Below are 19,271 nucleotides of genomic sequence, written 5' to 3'. Positions count from 1 at the left end.
ATAATTAATAAAAGAATGCGCCATGTAAATGGAAAAGCCACGAAAAACACAGTGAAGTAACAAATATGAAAATATGAAGAGAAATGAACGTAATCATTTTAAGTGTGTTTTCCACAGGTGGTTTATGTCCTGGACAAAGTCTGCGTGACGTCACCTGCAGGTTTTCTATGGAGACCTGGAACAGGCAACATGACGCCCGCGGCTGGGCGTCGCCATGTTAGCAACAGAGGCACAATGAACTCATTAATGGCTAAAGGGGCGGAGCATTTGTGACAAAAGAAGCCTGAACACGCCCCTCTCTTACAGTCCAAAGCAGCTAAGCTAACAGGCTAATCTGGGTTCGGGTGTCTATTAAACCATATTTTTGTGGACTTTGCAGTGGTTCTTGTAACAGTTTACTTTGTAGTGGACATTAAAAGTTATAAGCCGCTTTTCTTAGTAATGATGTATTAAGTGCATGTAACGGGTGAAGCTACCAATAGCTGCTACATGTGCTAACACTGTTAGCATGCAACATGAAATAAGACAAGAGTCATCGGCTCGGTTACGTTGGTGGCAGATACAAGGTGTTTGTCTGTTGTTCAGATGGTGATACTGTTGTTTTCCATAACTTGTCTCCATCCTGTCCTGATGTGCTTTAACCAGCATCCTCCTTACGGTTCTCTTTTCTTGTCTGTCTATTATACATTTGTTTTAGTCAAGACTTGACAACTTTCATGGATATTGTTCAGTAATAAGTTGTCAGTTTTTCTCGGGGCTCTCTGTTTGTGTGATGTGATCTACAGCACCTTGCTGCCGATGCCGTGACAGTTTCACCGCCTCCGAGTCAGTGAGGGATAAATAAACACTCTTTAATCTTAAATCCTTTCTCCAGCATCCTTCTTAAGACCAAGTCAGCAACATACTGTCATCGGTGTTTATTTTATTCAAGGTTCCAGAATATAAAAGGACATTGTTCAGTACAGTCATGTTATTAAGGGCTTGTGCGTTTATATGTACTTCAATGCGGGTGAGTTGACACAGTATCTGAACGCAGATTGTTGTGGACCAGACTGGACTAGAAAGACCAGGGCTGAATTTTTGTCCCAGTCCCGCCCCGACCTTGGTGTCTATATTGATCCGTGTCTGATGTTTAGCTCAGTGTGAAGAACAGGTCAACAAAAGCAGGTTATTAGGACTAATCAAAAAGATCATACACATACATTGATGGAAAATCAGCTGTGATGCTATCAGAGCTCTCATGTCTCACTCATTCAGAGTGAGACTCAACATGTTGTCACGCTCTCATGCTAATAACTCCTTCAGCGTATCTCAGCTTGAGAGCTGAGTACGTCCCCATCTCGACTATGCTAACGCTGCCGGCTACCCAGTTTACAAAAACAATTCCACTCTGATGGAGAATTTTTAATGCAGAGAAACCAAGTTGGTGCCAGAACTGAGGGATGAACCATCTGAACTCCATTTAAGAACTACATAAGCACAGAAAAGGGATTCACAAGGTTAACATGAACTATGTAAAGTTTGACAAGTCAACACCAGAGGACACAACGTGAAGCTTCAAAAGCAGCGAGCACACTCCCAGCCTGATGGTGTGATGGAGTAGACGTGCTTCGCCAGTGCTCCGGCTAAAACTTTACCTTTTAGTGCGACCGAACCCTCCACATCTACCTTTATGCCGTGTATTGCCGATCTAACTGCCATTGTACATTTATTTAACAAATGTCTCAAAAGTCGTCAAAATAGAGCAAGAAGGATGAGGCTAATGCTAGTGCATCGCTATCACATCACTACTTGAGGAGCACCACATAGTGCTATCCGCAGAGTTCAAAGCCACTTTCAGCCAGCTCGATGCCAAATTGGATCAGACCCGACTTGCGGTAGAGGAACACAGCCAGCGTATCTCATCATTGGAACTTGCCACTGATGATGTTAGCCAGCGCCTGACAGTGGTGGAAAACTCCTGCTCAACTTTACGGGAGGAGAATGCTAGGCTAAAGGCTAGGCTAGCGGATTTACAGAGCAGGAGCAGATGGCAGAACATTCATATTCTAGGTCTACCGGAGTCTACCGAGAGTGGACGCCCCATGGACTTCTTCTCCAACTTGTTGTATGACATCTATGGCCGCGACACTCTCCCATCCCCGCCCGAGCTGGACCGGGCTCACGATCCCTCACCCAGAAACCCGCACCGGACCAGTGGCCGTGCCCGGTAATCCTCCACCTACACTGGGTCCAGGTGAAGGAGCTTCACCGGAAAACCGGTGTGGATTGTGGAGCTTTACTCCCCTGAAGGTCTTGCCCAACATGCGGGTATAAGGGTGTGATGGCTTCGCTCTACTCATTGGATCTTAAGCCAGCTTTGCTTTTCCCTGCCCGACTCCGTGTGACTCTACCTGGGGGAAATAGGAAGTGGTTTGGCTCTGCAGACGAAGCGCAGAACTACATAAACACTTTACCTCAGTCTTCACAGCACAAGTAAACATGGGTATTTTAATTTTTCTCTTGACTGAAGAGCCATGTGCTGATTCTGCGCTGGCCGTGTTTACGTTTATGTCCATGTAAAATGTCTGTGTACTTGGTGTCGGTGCACACATGACTCCAGGACCCTGCCCATGTTGTGATGATTATTTAACATTTTCTGGTTATCGTTGCCTTAAGAGTGTGATTTTTGAGTTTTGTCTTTATACCTACATAAATAATTGCCGTTTGTGTGACATATATATATGTATATATATGTATATGTTTCCAACATACACACCTTAATTCTAATTTAGTATTCTTGCTTTTTTTGTTTGTGTTTTGACTATTTGACTTTGATATATTGTGACTGTATATTTGTATGTATGTGGGTGTTTACATTTTTTACATATTTATCTTTATACTTCCTGATTTAATAACTTTGCTGTCACTTAATATTGTCTTGTGAGGTGCTTATATGATAACATATTTTTGAAGTTATTTAGAAGTGAGACAGGAAGAATTCTACTTTTCTATTTTTCTATGAATCTTGCTGCCTTTGTTTTTTGCAGCTGTCAGGGATTGGGGGGTCCACTGCCATAAATTCACTTTTTCTTTCACTCTTCCAGGAACTTCACAGCTTCCATCTTCACTTTCAGTTATGTTATCACTTGTTTTTCTTCAGTAAATGTCTTGCAGTGTGAGCGGTCAGTTGGTGCTGTCAGACTGAACGTTACGGGTCTGAATCATCCCGTTAAGAGAAAGAAGGAGGTCTCTCATTAAAAACAGTTAAAAACAGACACAGCTGTTCTGCAGGAGACCCACATAAGAAGTGAAGATAATGAATGATTATTAAATACAGACGTGGCGTGGGCAGAGTTTTCATTCCTCCTTCCCAGCAAAGGCGTCTCATTTCTCATCAGTCAGGACATCTCTTTGGAACCATCTGAAGTTAATTCAGATAAATATGCCCGTTACGTGATCGTTTCCGGTAAATTGTACAACACACCAGTAGTGTGTGTTAATGTTTATGCTCCAAATTCAGATGATGCAGGTTCCTTTGAGGAATTATTCTCACTGCTCCCAGACCTCAACACATATACTCACTGATACTCAGAGGTGACCTAAACTGTTGGCTGGACTCAGTTTTGGACAGATCCTCTACTAACCCGCCACAGCCAGCACACGTTGCCCCTCACCATCCGGCCTTTTTACCCAGTTACGGTCTAGGTGATGTGTGGCGTTTCTTACACCCAGCTGAGAGACAATATTCTTTTTCTCTCATGTTCATCATCATACATATTCAAGGATTGATTACTTTTTCATCAGTAATAAACTTCTCGTGTGTGTCCGTGGCTGTGACTATCACAGCGTTCTCGTCTCTGACCCTGTGACTGTGGCCTTGTCTCTCCCTCAGAAGAGTAAACAGCAGAGATTCAATTCAGCTTTATTGTCAGATAATGATTTTGTCTTATTTATAGAGAAAGAAATAACCTTTTTTCTATCCACCAGCAGGACTCCTGAGTTTCACTCTCAGTTGTTTGGGACACCCTTAAGGCTTATCTCAGGGGTCAAATTATTTCACATACTGCCCGTCTGAAGCAAAAATGTCAAAAAGAAAGAAGTGATGTGGCCCCGCAGGTTAAAGAAAATGATAAATATGCTAAAAAATAAATGCCCTAATCTGTACAAAACACAACTAGAACTCCAAACTAAGTTTGACTTAATGACCACATACCCAACAGAACAATCACTCTTGAAGAGTAAGTCCATATTTTACATACATGGAGAAAAGCCAAGAAAATTACTTTCAAATCAGCTGAAGGGCTCCATAGATACACAAAATATCCCCAAGATCCAATTAAAAAATGGCAGTATAACTCTGGATCATTTACAAATCAATGAAGCGCTCAGACACTTTTATACCCATTGATACACTTCAGAATCCAAAACTAATAAGAATTTAACTTCTGATTTTCTCAATTGCATTAATGTGCCCAAACTTGCACCCAACTTGAAAGAGGTGCTAGAGATCCCAATATCACAGACAGAAAACATTTTGGCTGTTTCAGCGATGCAGTTCGGTAAATGTCCAGGCCCTGATGGCTTCCCTGCAGAATTTTTCAAGAAATCTCCCCACTCCTACACTCAGTCCTCTTAGAATCAATCAGCCATCGATCCCTTCCAAGATCCTTCTCAGAGGCCTGCATTACCCTCATTGCAAAGAAAGGAAGAGATCCCATTCAGTGTTCCTCTTACAGACCAATCTCTCTCATAAATACAGATGCCAAAATTTTGGCCAGAGTTCTTGCCCAAAGGTTGGAAAGCATCCTTCCTTCTGTTTTATCTAAAGACCAGAATGGGTTCCTTAAGGGCAGGCAGTCTTCCTTTAATATCAGACGTCTCTTTGACATTATTTATTCCCCTTCAACCAGTGTCCCTGAATGTGTCATCTCCCTTGATGTGGCAAAAGCATTTGACTGTGTTGAATGGGACTACCTGTTCAATGTTCCTGACAAATATGGTTTTGGCCCAATATTATTTCATGGATACAATTCATTTATTCACATCCCATCACAACCATTCGCAACAATTCCCAAATTTCTAAACCATTCGGTCTACATCAGGGAACTTGTCAGGGCTGTCGACTGAGCCCTCCGATTTTTGACTTGGCAACTGAATCTCTTGCCATTGTGTTACAAACCTGTGACACAATATCAGGAATCTGCAGAGGTGGTGTGGAACATAGGGTATTGCTTTTATGATGATGACCTCTTGCTCTTCCTCTCTCATCCGACTAACACGCTGCTCTCTCAAGGAATTCTGGCTACAAATTAAACTTAAATAAAAGTGAAATTTTCCCTGGCGCAGAATCTAGACTTCAGCAATTGGCCTTTTAAATTGAGAGTTCTAAATTTTCCTACCTAGTTACAAGGCAGTATAAAGATTTATATCAACAAAATTTTGTCTCTCTGCTGAATCAGACTAAGCAGGCCTTATCCCGGTGGTCACTGCTCTCCATGTTGTGTGTTGGGGGGTTTGGCTGGATGTTTTTGTGTTGTTTTCTTTTCTTTGCTCTCCAGGTGGTATGCAAACTGGTTTTTGTCTGTGGAGAAGGTGCTGGCAGAAGAATCCTTCACCCTCATCAACATTATTGGCTGCACTTGTGGAGGATGTCCACGTGCAGGCCTAATGACTCACAGCACCTGTGGATGATGCTCACGTGCAGACTTAAGGACTTTCAGCTGAAGCAGATAATTAGATGGCGTTCTGCATTTAAGCCATGAGTGGTTCAAGCAGAATTGCCGGGAACTCGACCTTGCGACCTTGTGTTCGTTTGTGAGACGCTGAGGACCGCGCCTGGGTTTGACACATCGTGGCTGTGAAGGAGGACGGGTGAGGGACACATGCTGTCAGCACACATCAGAGGTGATTGATTGTCTGAATAAGTGTTAATAGTAATTTGGTATTTTGTTACGCAGTATATTTAAACATTGATGAGAATTGTGCAGCTCGCTTCTCACGGCCGTGGCGTACGGACTGATGATCCTCCACCTGTTGTGAGAAGCTGCTCATTTACATAAAGCCTAAATTCAGACCTGAATGTGTTGCTGATAGTGTGTCGGACTCTGTAGTTTTCTCTGGGCCCCTCCCCAATCAGACCAGGAGTGACATGTTGGAAGTCCCAAAAACCAGTTTTATTTGTTATTATCTATCGTCCACCTGGTCGTTACTGTGAGTTTCTCTGTGAATTTTCAGACCTTTTGTCTGACTTAGTGCTTAGCTCAGATAAGATAATTATAGTGGGCGATTTTAACATCCACACAGATGCTGAGAATGACAGCCTCAACACTGCATTTAATCTATTATTAGACTCTATTGGCTTTGCTCAAAAAGTAAATGAGTCCACCCACCACTTTAATCATATCTTAGATCTTGTTCTGACTTATGGTATGGAAATAGAAGACTTAACAGTATTCCCTGAAAACTCCCTTCTGTCTGATCATTTCTTAATAACATTTACATTTACTCTGACGGACTACCCAGCAGTGGGGAATAAGTTTCATTACACTAGAAGTCTTTCAGAAAGCGCTGTAACTAGATTTAAGGATATGATTCCTTCTTTATGTTCTCTAATGCCATATACCAACACAGTGCAGAGTAGCTACCTAAACTCTGTAAGTGAGATAGAGTATCTCGTCAATAGTTTTACATCCTCATTGAAGACAACTTTGGATGCTGTAGCTCCTCTAAAAAAGAGAGCTTTAAATCAGAAGTGCCTGACTCCGTGGTATAACTCACAAACTCGTAGCTTAAAGCAGATAACCCGTAAGTTGGAGAGGAAATGGCGTCTCACTAATTTAGAAGATCTTCACTTAGCCTGGAAAAAGAGTCTGTTGCTCTATAAAAAGCCCTCCGTAAAGCTAGGACATCTTTCTACTCATCACTAATTGAAGAAAATAAGAACAACCCCAGTTTCTTTTCAGCACTGTAGCCAGGCTGACAAGAGTCAGAGCTCTATTGAGCTGAGTATTCCATTAACTTTAACTAGTAATGACTTCATGACTTTCTTTGCTAACAAAATTTTAACTATTAGAGAAAAAATTACTCATAACCATCCCAAAGACGTATCGTTATCTTTGGCTGCTTTCAGTGATGCCGGTATTTGGTTAGACTCTTTCTCTCCGATTGTTCTGTCTGAGTTATTTTCATTAGTTACTTCATCCAAACCATCAACATGTTTATTAGACCCCATTCCTACCAGGCTGCTCAAGGAAGCCCTACCATTATTTAATGCTTCGATCTTAAATATGATCAATCTATCTTTGTTAGTTGGCTATGTACCACAGGCTTTTAAGGTGGCAGTAATTAAACCATTACTTAAAAAGCCATCACTTGACCCAGCTATCTTAGCTAATTATAGGCCAATCTCCAACCTTCCTTTTCTCTCAAAAATTCTTGAAAGGGTAGTTGTAAAACAGCTAACTGATCATCTGCAGAGGAATGGTCTATTTGAAGAGTTTCAGTCAGGTTTTAGAATTCATCATAGTACAGAAACAGCATTAGTGAAGGTTACAAATGATCTTCTTATGGCCTCGGACAGTGGACTCATCTCTGTGCTTGTTCTGTTAGACCTCAGTGCTGCTTTTGATACTGTTGACCATAAAATTTTATTACAGAGATAGAGCATGCCATAGGTATTAAAGGCACTGCGCTGCGGTGGTTTGAATCATATTTGTCTAATAGATTACAATTTGTTCATGTAAATGGGGAATCTTCTTCACAGACTAAAGTTAATTATGGAGTTCCACAAGGTTCTGTGCTAGGACCAATTTTATTCACTTTATACATGCTTCCCTTAGGCAGTATTATTAGACGGTATTGCTTAAATTTTCATGTTACGCAGATGATACCCAGCTTTATCTATCCATGAAGCCAGAGGACACACACCAATTAGCTAAACTGCAGGATTGTCTTACAGACATAAAGACATGGATGACCTCTAATTTCCTGCTTTTAAACTCAGATAAAACTGAAGTTATTGTACTTGGCCCCACAATCTTAGAAACATGGTGTCTAACCAGATCCTTACTCTGGATGGCATTACCCTGACCTCTAGTAATACTGTGAGAAATCTTGGAGTCATTTTTGATCAGGATATGTCATTCAAAGCGCATATTAAACAAATATGTAGGACTGCTTTTTTGCATTTACGCAATATCTCTAAAATCAGAAAGGTCTTGTCTCAGAGTGATGCTGAAAAACTAATTCATGCATTTATTTCCTCTAGGCTGGACTATTGTAATTCATTATTATCAGGTTGTCCTAAAAGTTCCCTAAAAGCCTTCAGTTAATTCAAAATGCTGCAGCTAGAGTACTGACGGGGACTAGAAGGAGAGAGCATATCTCACCCATATTGGCCTCTCTTCATTGGCTTCCTGTTAATTCTAGAATAGAATTTAAAATTCTTCTTCTTACTTATAAGGTTTTGAATAATCAGGTCCCATCTTATCTTAGGGACCTCGTAGTACCAAATCACCCCAATAGAGCGCTTCGCTCTCAGACTGCAGGCTTACTTGTAGTTCCTAGGGCTTGTAAGAGTAGAATGGGCGGCAGAGCCTTCAGCTTTCAGGCTCCTCTCCTGTGGAACCAGCTCCCAATTCAGATCAGGGAGACAGACACCCTCTCTACTTTTAAGATTAGGCTTAAAACTTTCCTTTTTGCTAAAGCTTATAGTTAGGGCTGGATCAGGTGACCCTGAACCATCCCTTAGTTATGCTGCTATAGACGTAGACTGCTGGGGGGTTCCCATGATGCACTGTTTCTTTCTCTTTTTGCTCTGTATGCACCACTCTGCATTTAATCATTAGTGATCGATCTCTGCTCCCCTCCACAGCATGTCTTTTTCCTGGTTCTCTCCCCTCAGCCCCAACCAGTCCCAGCAGAAGACTGCCCCTCCCTGAGCCTGGTTCTGCTGGAGGTTTCTTCCTGTTAAAAGGGAGTTTTTCCTTCCCACTGTAGCCAAGTGCTTGCTCACAGGGGGTCGTTTTGACCGTTGGGGTTTTACATAATTATTGTATGGCCTTGCCTTACAATATAAAGCGCCTTGGGGCAACTGTTTGTTGTGATTTGGCGCTATATAAAAAAATCGATTGAAATTGATTAATAGTGTGTGCCTTTGAAGGATATTAGTTGTAGCTGTTGACTTACCTCACCTCTTCTATCCTTCACAGAGTCAGTTTGTCGTGTCCACCTGGGGGGTGTTTGGCGGTGAATTTGAGTCCAGAAGCGCCGGGCTTCGATCCCTTTGGGTGCTGGAGAGCGCGCCGTCCTTCACTCCGCCAGACAAACCATATATTATGTTGTACACAATTATTACACAGAAAGGGAAATAAATGTTTTGTTTTTGGAACCGCTTTCTGGTTATTTAGCGCTGTAGTAACAGTAGTTCCCGGCCATTTTAAAATGGACCCAGCGGCAGAAGCGGTTCCGTTTGCCGAAAGAGTTCAAGAACACTTGGTGAAAATATGGGAGCAATTACAGCATCTCGCAAACCAAATCAAACAAACAGATGCCCGCGTTACGGAGCTTGCAGCGCAAGCCGTTCCGCTTCCTGCTGCTCCAGCTGCAGCACCATCGATACCGGTGCAGATAACTCCGTCACCCAGAGATTTGGCTTCTGAACAAATTATTTGTCATCCGGAGCCTTATGCGGGAAACGCTGAAGCTTGTGCTCCGTTTTTGATGCAATGTTCTCTGGTTTTTGCTCAGCGACCGGCTTCCTTCTCTTCTGATGGTAGCCGTGTCTCATATGTGACAAATTTGCTCCGAGGTGACGCCTTAGCTTGGGTCACTGTGTTGTGGAGTAATAATTCTCCATTGTTAGGATCCTTTAAAGATTTCTCCCGGGAGTTCCGATTGGTTTTTGACCATCCGGTGAAAACAAATACCGTTGCACAACGGTTGCTGAATCTCAGGCAGGGGAGGCGGAGTGCGGCGGATTATTCCGTGGATTTCCGAATTTTTTCTGCTCAGTCCGGTTGGAATACTGCAGCTTTAAGAGGAGTGTTTGTGGATGGTTTGAACGATTCATTAAAAGACGAGCTAGCAGTCCGTGACGAACCAAACGATTTAGATGAGCTAATATCTTTGGTTATTCGTCTGGATGATCGGATAAAGGAGCGTGGACGCGAGAGAGGGCGGACTTCAGAGCGGGTCTTTTCATCTCGGGGCTTTCCCCGACACAGATCTGGGCCGCCTCTTCTTCGCCCCACTGTGACTCCTCCGACGGGACCTCTGGCTCCTCTTGCGGATGAGCCCATGCAACTCAGAAGAGCTGAAGCCACCATATTGCCCCGGTCACATAAGCGTCAAGAAAGATAGTGATGACGTATCTCCAGGTGTTCTGGGACAGGCACGATAATGGACACAAAAAAAACAACAAAAAAAACATAATTAGTTTCTTGGGCAGTTTTTGTTTTTTGTGAGGGGTTATAAATTGTTTGGGTGTTTGGAGGCGGTTCTGGTGGAGTGAACGACTGGCGGGTCGGAGCTCAGCTGGACTCAGCCAATCGTCGGTTTTTATCATTTGAATTTAGATATTTTCTGTTTGGGATTGGGTCGTTTTGTTTTGTTGTTTTTTATTTCCCTGCTTCCCTAACCCCAACCTCACTTGCCCTAAGACCGTTCGTCTTGTGGGTTGTGGGGTGGTGCAGGTTGGTCACGCTGAGTGTTTCTCAGAAGACCTCTGCACCTAGGCGGGGGTTGTCAGGGGCGTTTTTTTTTTTGGGTTTGGTTAGGGCCCGGTTCCACTCCAGCCTCGGTGGGCCTTTGACCGTTCGTCATTGGTGTTACAGGGGTGTGGTGCAGCGGGAACATACCTCAGTCGGAGGGGTGGGCCGATCTGTTGCCGTTCGCCATTTCGGTAGTTCCGCCCCTCCCGATAGGCTGGTGGTATGGTCGGATAGGGACACCGGACGTATTTCCGGTTTTCCGCTGCGCTTCGGGGTTGGGACCGGGTTAGTTTTTCCTGTTTCCTTCCCCGGCTTAGTAATTTTGTGCCGTTCGCCAAAATGGAGCTAACGACTGGCTCTGGGAGTGATCTGGGGTCTTTCGGGGTGCTGGGGGAGGTAACAGGGTTTTCCAGTTGTTTTATTTGCCCCCGGGGTGTTTTAATGAAGTCCGCTGGGGGTTGGATTTTTGTGTTTTTATGCTTCCTTCCAGGTTCCACCTCCAGGGTTGATGGGACGGTCCTCTGGGGGGGGGGGGGGGGGCGGAATTGATTGTGGGGCCGACTCACCAAGTGTGGCCGGGTCTGGGGTTCCTGGGTTGTGGGGAGGGGGTCTCCTGGGGTTGATGGTACGGTCCTCTGGGGGGCGCTGCTCCTCCATGTAAACCTGGGGACCTCTGTGGGATTCCGGTTTTGGTTGTCTCTCCTAGAACTGGCGGTAAAGGTCTTCGGGGGGGGGTGGGGGAAGGGGGTGGGCTGCATATCGTTCTGGGGGGGGTTGGTTGTTATTTTTCTTTGTGACTTTGTGTTTGTATTGTGTTGTTGGGGCTGTGTTGGGTTTTTGCATTTGGGAGTTTTTCTTTTCTTCCCGGGGTTGGATGGGACGGTTTTGGGTGGGTTTTGTGTTTTTTTTTGTATGTTGGGTTGTATGTGGGACTTTTTTGGGGTTTTGTTGATGCCAGCCAGCCTTCCAGCCACAGTGCCCTGTCCTGCTGTCTGCTGTGGACCTTGGGAGCGTTATGCCGTCTGCTTGCTATCATGGACCCCGGAGGGAGGTGCTGTTCTCGGGCCTGGTCTGTTCGGTCGCCGGGAGGCTTCCCGTTGATGGGGGGGTACTGTTGTGTGTTGGGGGGTTTGGCTGGATGTTTTTGTGTTATTTTCTTTTCTTTGCTCTCCAGGTGGTATGCAAACTGGTTTTTGTCTGTGGAGAAGGTGCTGGCAGAAGAATCCTTCACCCTCATCAACATTATTGGCGGCACTTGTGGAGGATGTCCACGTGCAGGCCTAATGACTCGCAGCACCTCTGGATGATGCTCACGTGCAAACTTAAAGACTTTCAGCTGAAGCAGATAATGAGATGGCGTTCTGCATTTAAGCCATGAGTGGTTCAAGCAGAATTGCCGGGAACTCGACCTTGTGACGTTCGTTTGTGAGACGCTGAGGACCGCGCCTGGGTTTGACACATCGTGCCTGTGAAGGAGGACGGGTGAGGGACACATGCTGTCAGCACACATCAGAGGTGATTGATTGTCTGAATAAGTGTTAATAGTAATTTGGTATTTTGTTACGCAGTATATTTGAACATTGATGAGAATTGTGCAGCTTGCTTCTCATGGCCGTGGCGTGCGGACTGATGATCCTCCACCTGTTGTGAGAAGCTGCTCATTTACATAAAGCTTAAATTCAGACCTGAATGTGTTGCTGATAGTGTGTGCCTTTGAAGGATATTAGTTGTAGCTGTTGACTTACCTCACCTCTTCTATCCTTCACAGAGTCAGTTTGTCGTGTCCACCTGGGGGGTGTTTGGCGGTGAATTTGAGTCCAGAAGCGCCGGGCTTCGATCCCTTTGGGCGCTGGAGAGCGCGCGGTCCTTCACTCTGCCAGACAAAAGGGTTAAAAGTAACAGGCATAGTAACATACTATGCCTGTATGCTGCCATATGAAAGAGAAAATAAGTGCGTCTTAAGTCTGGACTTGAATTTCTCTGCAGAATCTGATTTATTGATGCAGGGAGATCATTCCACAGAATAGGGACATGATAAGAGAAAGCTCTGTGACCCACAGACTTCTTATTCACCCTAGGGACACTAAGCAGTCCTGCACCCTGAGAACACAGACCCCGGGATGATACATCAACAATTTTATAGACTAGTAGTAGAACCTTAAAATCTGATCTCACTGGGACAGGAAGCCAGTGAAGAAACGCCAAAATGGGTGTAATGTGGTCGAACTTTCTGCTTCGTGTCAAAAGTCTGCCTGCAGCATTTTGAACCAATTGGAGAGCCTGAATCATGGACTGTGGTAAACCAGAAAATAAAACATTGCAGGAGTCCAATCTAGAAGAAACAAACGCATGGATCAGGGTCTCAGCCTCAGCCATAGACAGGATGGGACGAATCTTCACTATATTTCACAGGTGGAAGAAAGCAGTCCTCGTAATATCTCTAATGTGGAGGTGAAAGGACAATGTAGGATCAAAAATCACCCCAAGGTTCCTCACTTTGTCAGTGTGATGTATGACACACAAGCTGAGGCTGAGCGTTAACTGGTCAAATTGATGCCGATGTCTCACTGGACCAAGAACCATCATTTCAGTCTTATCAGAGTTTAAAAGTAGGAAGTTATTAGACAGCCAGTTTCTCACTGATGCAAGGCAATCTTCTAAGGATTTTATGTGGATGAGATTACCAGCAGTTATCGGCATGTAAAACCCCTGGCAAAAATTATGGAATCACCGGCCTCGGAGGATGTTCATTCAGTTGTTTAATTTTGTAGAAAAAAAGCAGATCACAGACATGACACAAAACTAAAGTCATTTCAAATGGCAACTTTCTGGCTTTAAGAAACACTATAAGAAATCAGGAAAAAAAATTGTGGCAGTCAGTAACGGTTACTTTTTTAGACCAAGCAGAGGAAAAAAATATGGAATCACTCAATTCTGAGGAATAAATTATGGAATCATGAAAAACAAAAGAACTGTTGGGAAAGTGTAGTGACACGGACCCACAACAGGGGGCGTAAATGAACGGACAATGAAAGAGTCGAATATGAACACTTTACTGTTGTGAAAGGGCACAACCAAAACACAGAGGAATACAGAATTTATGAAAACAGTCAATCCACAAAGGTGACGTGTGGGCAGGCTCGAGGATAGAAGACGTTTGTCCTGAGAAGAACCGGAACCACACGATTTCCTCCGCCACAGAACCTGGAGAATACTGGAGCCGCCAAGTCCCGAGTCCCCAGGTGGCCACCGTCTCCGAATGTCGGATCTGGTACTGCTGGCGAGGAGCAAAAACAGTAAGACGTGGGTGCGTGCACACCCAGAAACAACAATGGTGGAGATTCCACCTCCACCTCTAACACACATTCGTGCAGCTCCTGTCTAACCACTTATCTGGTTGGGGTGTGAAGCGAAGCCGTCGCTGAATACACCAAACGCCAATCTCACAGATAAGGCACACCACAGGAAAGCAGCTGCAAAAAGAGTTCAGACTAAGACACAGTTTAGATTACTGCAGAGAATATTACCTTCACTGGTAGATGATATCTCGGCAACGAGGTGGAGATGATGTCCGGTTTTTATGGAGTGGAATGATGCAGTGAAGATGGATGACAGCTGGCATGAGATAATGAGTGACAGCTGTCACCCCCGGCTGTGTCCGTGGCGGCAGCGCCCTCTCGTACCTGAAGCCCGCACTTCAGGCAGGGCGCCCTCTGGTAGTGGGCCAGTAGTACCTCCTCTTCTGGCGGCCCACACAACAAGAACGCTCCAACACATCACTAGTATTTTGTTGCACCACCTCTGGCTTTTATAACAGCTTGCAGTCTCTGAGGCATGGACTTAATGAGTGACAAACAGTACTCTTCATCAATCTGGCTCCAACTTTCTCTGATTGCTGTTGCCAGATCAGCTTTGCAGGTTGGAGCCTTGTCATGGACCATTTTCTTCAACTTCCACCAAAGATTTTAAACTGGATTAAGATCCGGACTATTTGCAGGCCATGACATTGACCCTATGTGTCTTTTTGCAAGGAATGTTTTCAGTTTTTGCTCTATGGCAAGATGCATTATCATCTTGAAAAATGATTTCATCATCCCCAAACATCCTTTCAATTGATGGGATAAGAAAAGTGTCCAAAATATCAACGTAAACTTGTGCATTTATTGATGATGTAATGACAGCCATCTCCCCAGTGCCTTTACCTGACATGCAGCCCCATATCATCAATGACTGTGGAAATTTACATGTTCTCTTCAGGCAGTCATCTTTATAAATCTCATTGGAATGGCACCAAACAAAAGTTCCAGCATCATCACCTTGCCCAATGCAGATTCGAGATTCATCACTGAATATGACTTTCATCCAGTCATCCACAGTCCACAATTGCTTTTCCTTAGCCCATTGTAACCTTGTTTTTTTCTGTTTAGGTGTTAATGATGGCTTTCATTTAGCTTTTCTGTATGTAAATCCCATTTCCTTTAGGCGGTTTCTTACAGTTCAGTCACAGACGTTGACTCCAGTTTCCTCCCATTCGTTCCTCATTTGTTTTGTTGTGCATTTTTGATTTTTGAGACATATTGCTTTAAGTTTTCTGTCTTGACGCTTTGATGTCTTCCTTGGTCTACCAGTATGTTTGCCTTTAACAACCTTCCCATGTTGTTTGTATTTGGTACAGAGTTTAGACACAGCTGACTGTGAACAACCATCTTCTGCAACACTGCATGATGATTTACCCTCTTTTAAGAGTCTGATAATCCTCTCCTTTGTTTCAATTGACTTCTCTCATGTTTGAGCCATGATTCATGTCAGTCCACTTGGTGCAACAGCTCTCCAAGGTGTGATCACTCCTTTTTATATGCAGACTAAGGAGCAGATCTGATTTGATGCAGGTGTTAGTTTTGGGGATGAAAATTTACAGGGTGATTCCATAATTTATTCCTCAGAATTGAGTGAATCCATATTTTTTTCCCTCTGCTTGGTCTAAAAAAGTAACTGTTACTGACTGCCACAATTTTTTTTTCCTGATTTCCTATAGTGTTTCTTAAAGTCAGAAAGTTGCCATTTGAAATGACTTTAGTTTTGTGTCATGTCTGTGATCTGCTTTTTTTCTACAAAATTAAACAACTAAATGAACATCCTCCGAGGCCGGTGATTCCATAATTATTGCCAGGGGTTGTATAACTGTGTATCATCAGCATAGCAGTGAAATGCTTGTTTTATTGATTACTTTGTTGATGTGTCACCACAATGATAAACAAGATTCGTGTTCCACTAAACACGGCAACGAGACTGTAAATTTACTGAGTGATCTAAGACCACTGACGAAAGAGGTATGATGTCAATATTTGTGACAGCGATACCGCGAACAAGGACCAAATCTAGGGTATTTCCACTAATATGTGTCAAACCCTGAATGCATTGCTGGAATCGTAATATATCTATAATGCTCATAAATTATTTGCAGAGGGGATCGGAAGGGCTGTTTATATTAATGTTGAAGTAACCAATAATAAGAATGTTATGTGCACGGATTCCCAAATTAGAGATGAACTCACCAAATTCATTTAAGGAATTCAGAATATGGATCTGGGGGCCTATATACAGTGACAATGTCACACAGTTGATTTTTTCTTCTGATCTTGGCTATTTGTAGTATCCTGGATAGAGCAAAGAGTCAGATGTTCAAATGAATCATATTTTACTTGTAGATCCCCAACAGCTAATAAACTAAATCCAGAGTTATGAATTAAAGCAACACCTCCACCTTGCCTTGTATCATGAGTAGACGTGGGCCGATAACCGGTTTTACGGTACACCGCGATATGAAAAAGCCACGGTATTAAAACCACTAAAATTTTCCTTTATATTGTCCCTACGGTATGAGTGGGTTATGAGAATTCTTAACAGGCAGAGCGGAGGCGGGCACTGCTGCTCTTCCCCTGGCACGCACCTCTGTCTCTGTTTACAAACAGGCCACTAACGTTAGCTACATTAGCTAGCTCTGCATCATGGCTGAAGGAGGTGAAGCCTGCACTGAACTTTTCCCTCCGTCTAAAAGGACCAAGTCCGCTTTTTTGTTTTATTTTCCGTGGAATAGCCCTTCAAGCCAAAAACGGTGGCAACAAAGCGCTGCAGCTTTGGCCTCTGTCAGACTCGGAGCGATTCAAGATACCGGCAAAGGATTACACGGAAGGCGTAAACTTCATCCTATCTTTGAAAAGACTGAGAAGTACAAGCGGTGTACTCGAGTCGTGATTGTGGTCGACCAAATTTCTCCCAAAAACATGTCAAGAAGGACAAATACATCTATTCCAAGCACTTTACTGGTGAAGCTGGGCCAAGTATTGAGCATCCAGAGTTCCGGACCTTATTCCAGCCACGTTTCTCCCTAAGCAAGTCAGTCACGTTTCCCACAGGGGAGATGATACATGTCTAAAAGAGAGACACTTGTTGTGTGGGCCGCTGAAGAGGAGGTACTGCTGGCCCACCACCACAAGATGGCGCCCTGCTTGAAGTGCGGGCTTCAAGCATGAGAGGGCGTCGGAGCGACCGGGAGTGACATCTGTCACCCATCATCCATACCAGCTGCCACTCATCCACTACTCATCACCACCACCATAAAGGCCGGACTGCAACTCCACCTCCCCGCCGAGAAATCAGCTACCATTCAGGTAATTTCTCTGCGGAACCTGATTCGAGCATTAGTCTGATCTCTTTTGCAGCTGTTTTCCTGTGACGGTGTCCTTATCTGCGGGATTGGCCTTTGGTGTGGACTGCGACGACTTCGCCTCACACCCCAAACCAGATAAGTGGTTTCACAGGAGCTGTATGAGTGTGTTATCGGAGGTGGAGGTTCTCCCTCCTAACTGAACACTGACTGTGGGACTACTGAGTGTGCGAACTCACACTCATCAGCACTGTTTCTGTTCTCTGCCAGCAGTACCGGGTCTGACTGCTGAAGACAGTGGCCACCTGGGGCGCAGGGCTTGGCGGCTCCGGTGTTCTTCAGATCCGTTGGTGGTGGAAGCTGTGTGGGATCCGGCTCTTCTCTCGCCAGACGTCTTCTATCTTCGAGCCTGCCCACACGTCACCTTGTGTATAATTGACATTCCACCATATTGGTATTGTCTGTACTTCGTTGTGCGATTCACAACATTAAATTGTTACTTTTTGGCTTATCCATTGTCCGTTCATTAACGCCCCCTGTTATGGGTCCATGTCACGACACTTTCACAACGGGATTTCTCGGCCAGCGTCATGGATCCCGAGGGGCGTCAACCATCGCTTGAACAGCCAATGGAAGAGCGAGGTGCACAGGTGCCAGCAGGAGGCGTGTTAGGTGAGCTGCAGCACATCTTTACCGCTTTTACTGCTCGGTTGGACTTAGTTACCGAGCAGAGCATTATTCTCAATCGAAGGATGGAGGCTCTCACCGCCCAGGTGGAAGCGCATGCTCAGGGCGCTGCTGCAGCACCTCCTCCTGCTGACCGAATGCCAGAGACAGACATTCCACTGGTCATTCAACGAACCCCCCCACCTTCCCCTGAAGCATACATAAGCCCTACGGAGCCGTACGGAGGCTGTGTGGAGACGTGCGCGGACGTCTTAATGCAGTGCTCGCTCATCTTTTCACAGCGTCCCGTCATGTACGCGTCAGACGCTAGCCGAGTGGCTTACGTTATAAATTTGCTTCGAGGAGAGGCACGCGCCTGGGCTACGGCGCTCTGGGAGCAGAATTCACGGCTCCTACTGATTTACACTGAGTTTGTGAGGGAGTTCTGACAGGCCTGGACCATCCTCATAGAGGCAAGACCGCTTCAAGCGTGCTGCTGTCGATACGACAGGGGTGTCGAAGTGCAGCGAAGTATGCAGTCGACTTCCGCATCGCGGCAGCGCGAGCCGGCTGGAATGCTGTTGCGCTCCGCGCCGCCTTTGTAAACGGATTGTCTCTGGTCCTTAAGGAGCACCTGGTGGCGAAGGACGAGCCGCAGGATTTAGACGGGCTGATCGACGTGGTTATATGGTTAGACAACCGATTAACAGAACACCGACGGGAGCGAGACGAAGGGCGTGGTCAGGCACAAGCCGTCCCTCTTCCTCCCGGGTCCAAAAGGGAGACGACTTCCCCACGCTCCACAGCCAGGGCTCTCCACGTGACGACAGCCCCCCCCCCCCCGCTGACGTTGCTATGGAAACGAGCAGGGCCAAAAAGCGATCAGATCAGAGACAAAGGAGGCTGATCCGTGGAGAGTGTTTTCTCTGCAGCTCAACCGAGCACACACAGAAAGAATGCCCCAAACGGTCAAAACAGCAGCACTCGTCCTTAGAGACTGGGCTAAGGGTGGGTCACAACACCCACACGGGGAGACCCCGACAATCTGCACGTATCCCAGTCACGATCCTGAGTGGGGATCTAACCCTTCACGCCCCAGCACTGGTGGACACGGGGTCAGAGGGGAATCTGCTGGATAGCAGATGGTCAAAGGAGGTTGGGCTCCCTCTAGTGGCCTTACGTCACCATTGTCGGTGCGGGCACTAGATGGCACCCTTCTTCCACTAATCACACACCAGACACAGCCA

At 45.1% G+C, this 19,271-nt stretch overlaps 1 protein-coding gene across 1 annotated transcript in view; it reads right to left on the bottom strand.

Moving 5' to 3' along the window:
- Window positions 1–2,348: 2,348 nt before the first annotated feature.
- Window positions 2,349–19,271, bottom strand: part of LOC117513182 (gamma-aminobutyric acid type B receptor subunit 2-like) — a 48,389-nt gene continuing 31,466 nt past the window's right edge. The window contains exon 6 of the mRNA XM_034173481.1: window positions 2,349–2,420. Coding sequence (XP_034029372.1) covers window positions 2,349–2,420 — 72 coding nt within the window. The remainder of the gene's footprint in view (window positions 2,421–19,271) is intronic.

Source organism: Thalassophryne amazonica, chromosome 7, assembly GCF_902500255.1.
Source record: "Thalassophryne amazonica chromosome 7, fThaAma1.1, whole genome shotgun sequence".
Classification (NCBI taxonomy): domain Eukaryota; kingdom Metazoa; phylum Chordata; class Actinopteri; order Batrachoidiformes; family Batrachoididae; genus Thalassophryne; species Thalassophryne amazonica.
Note: the sequence above shows the minus strand (reverse complement) of the source record. Positions and strands in the feature narration are given on the sequence as shown.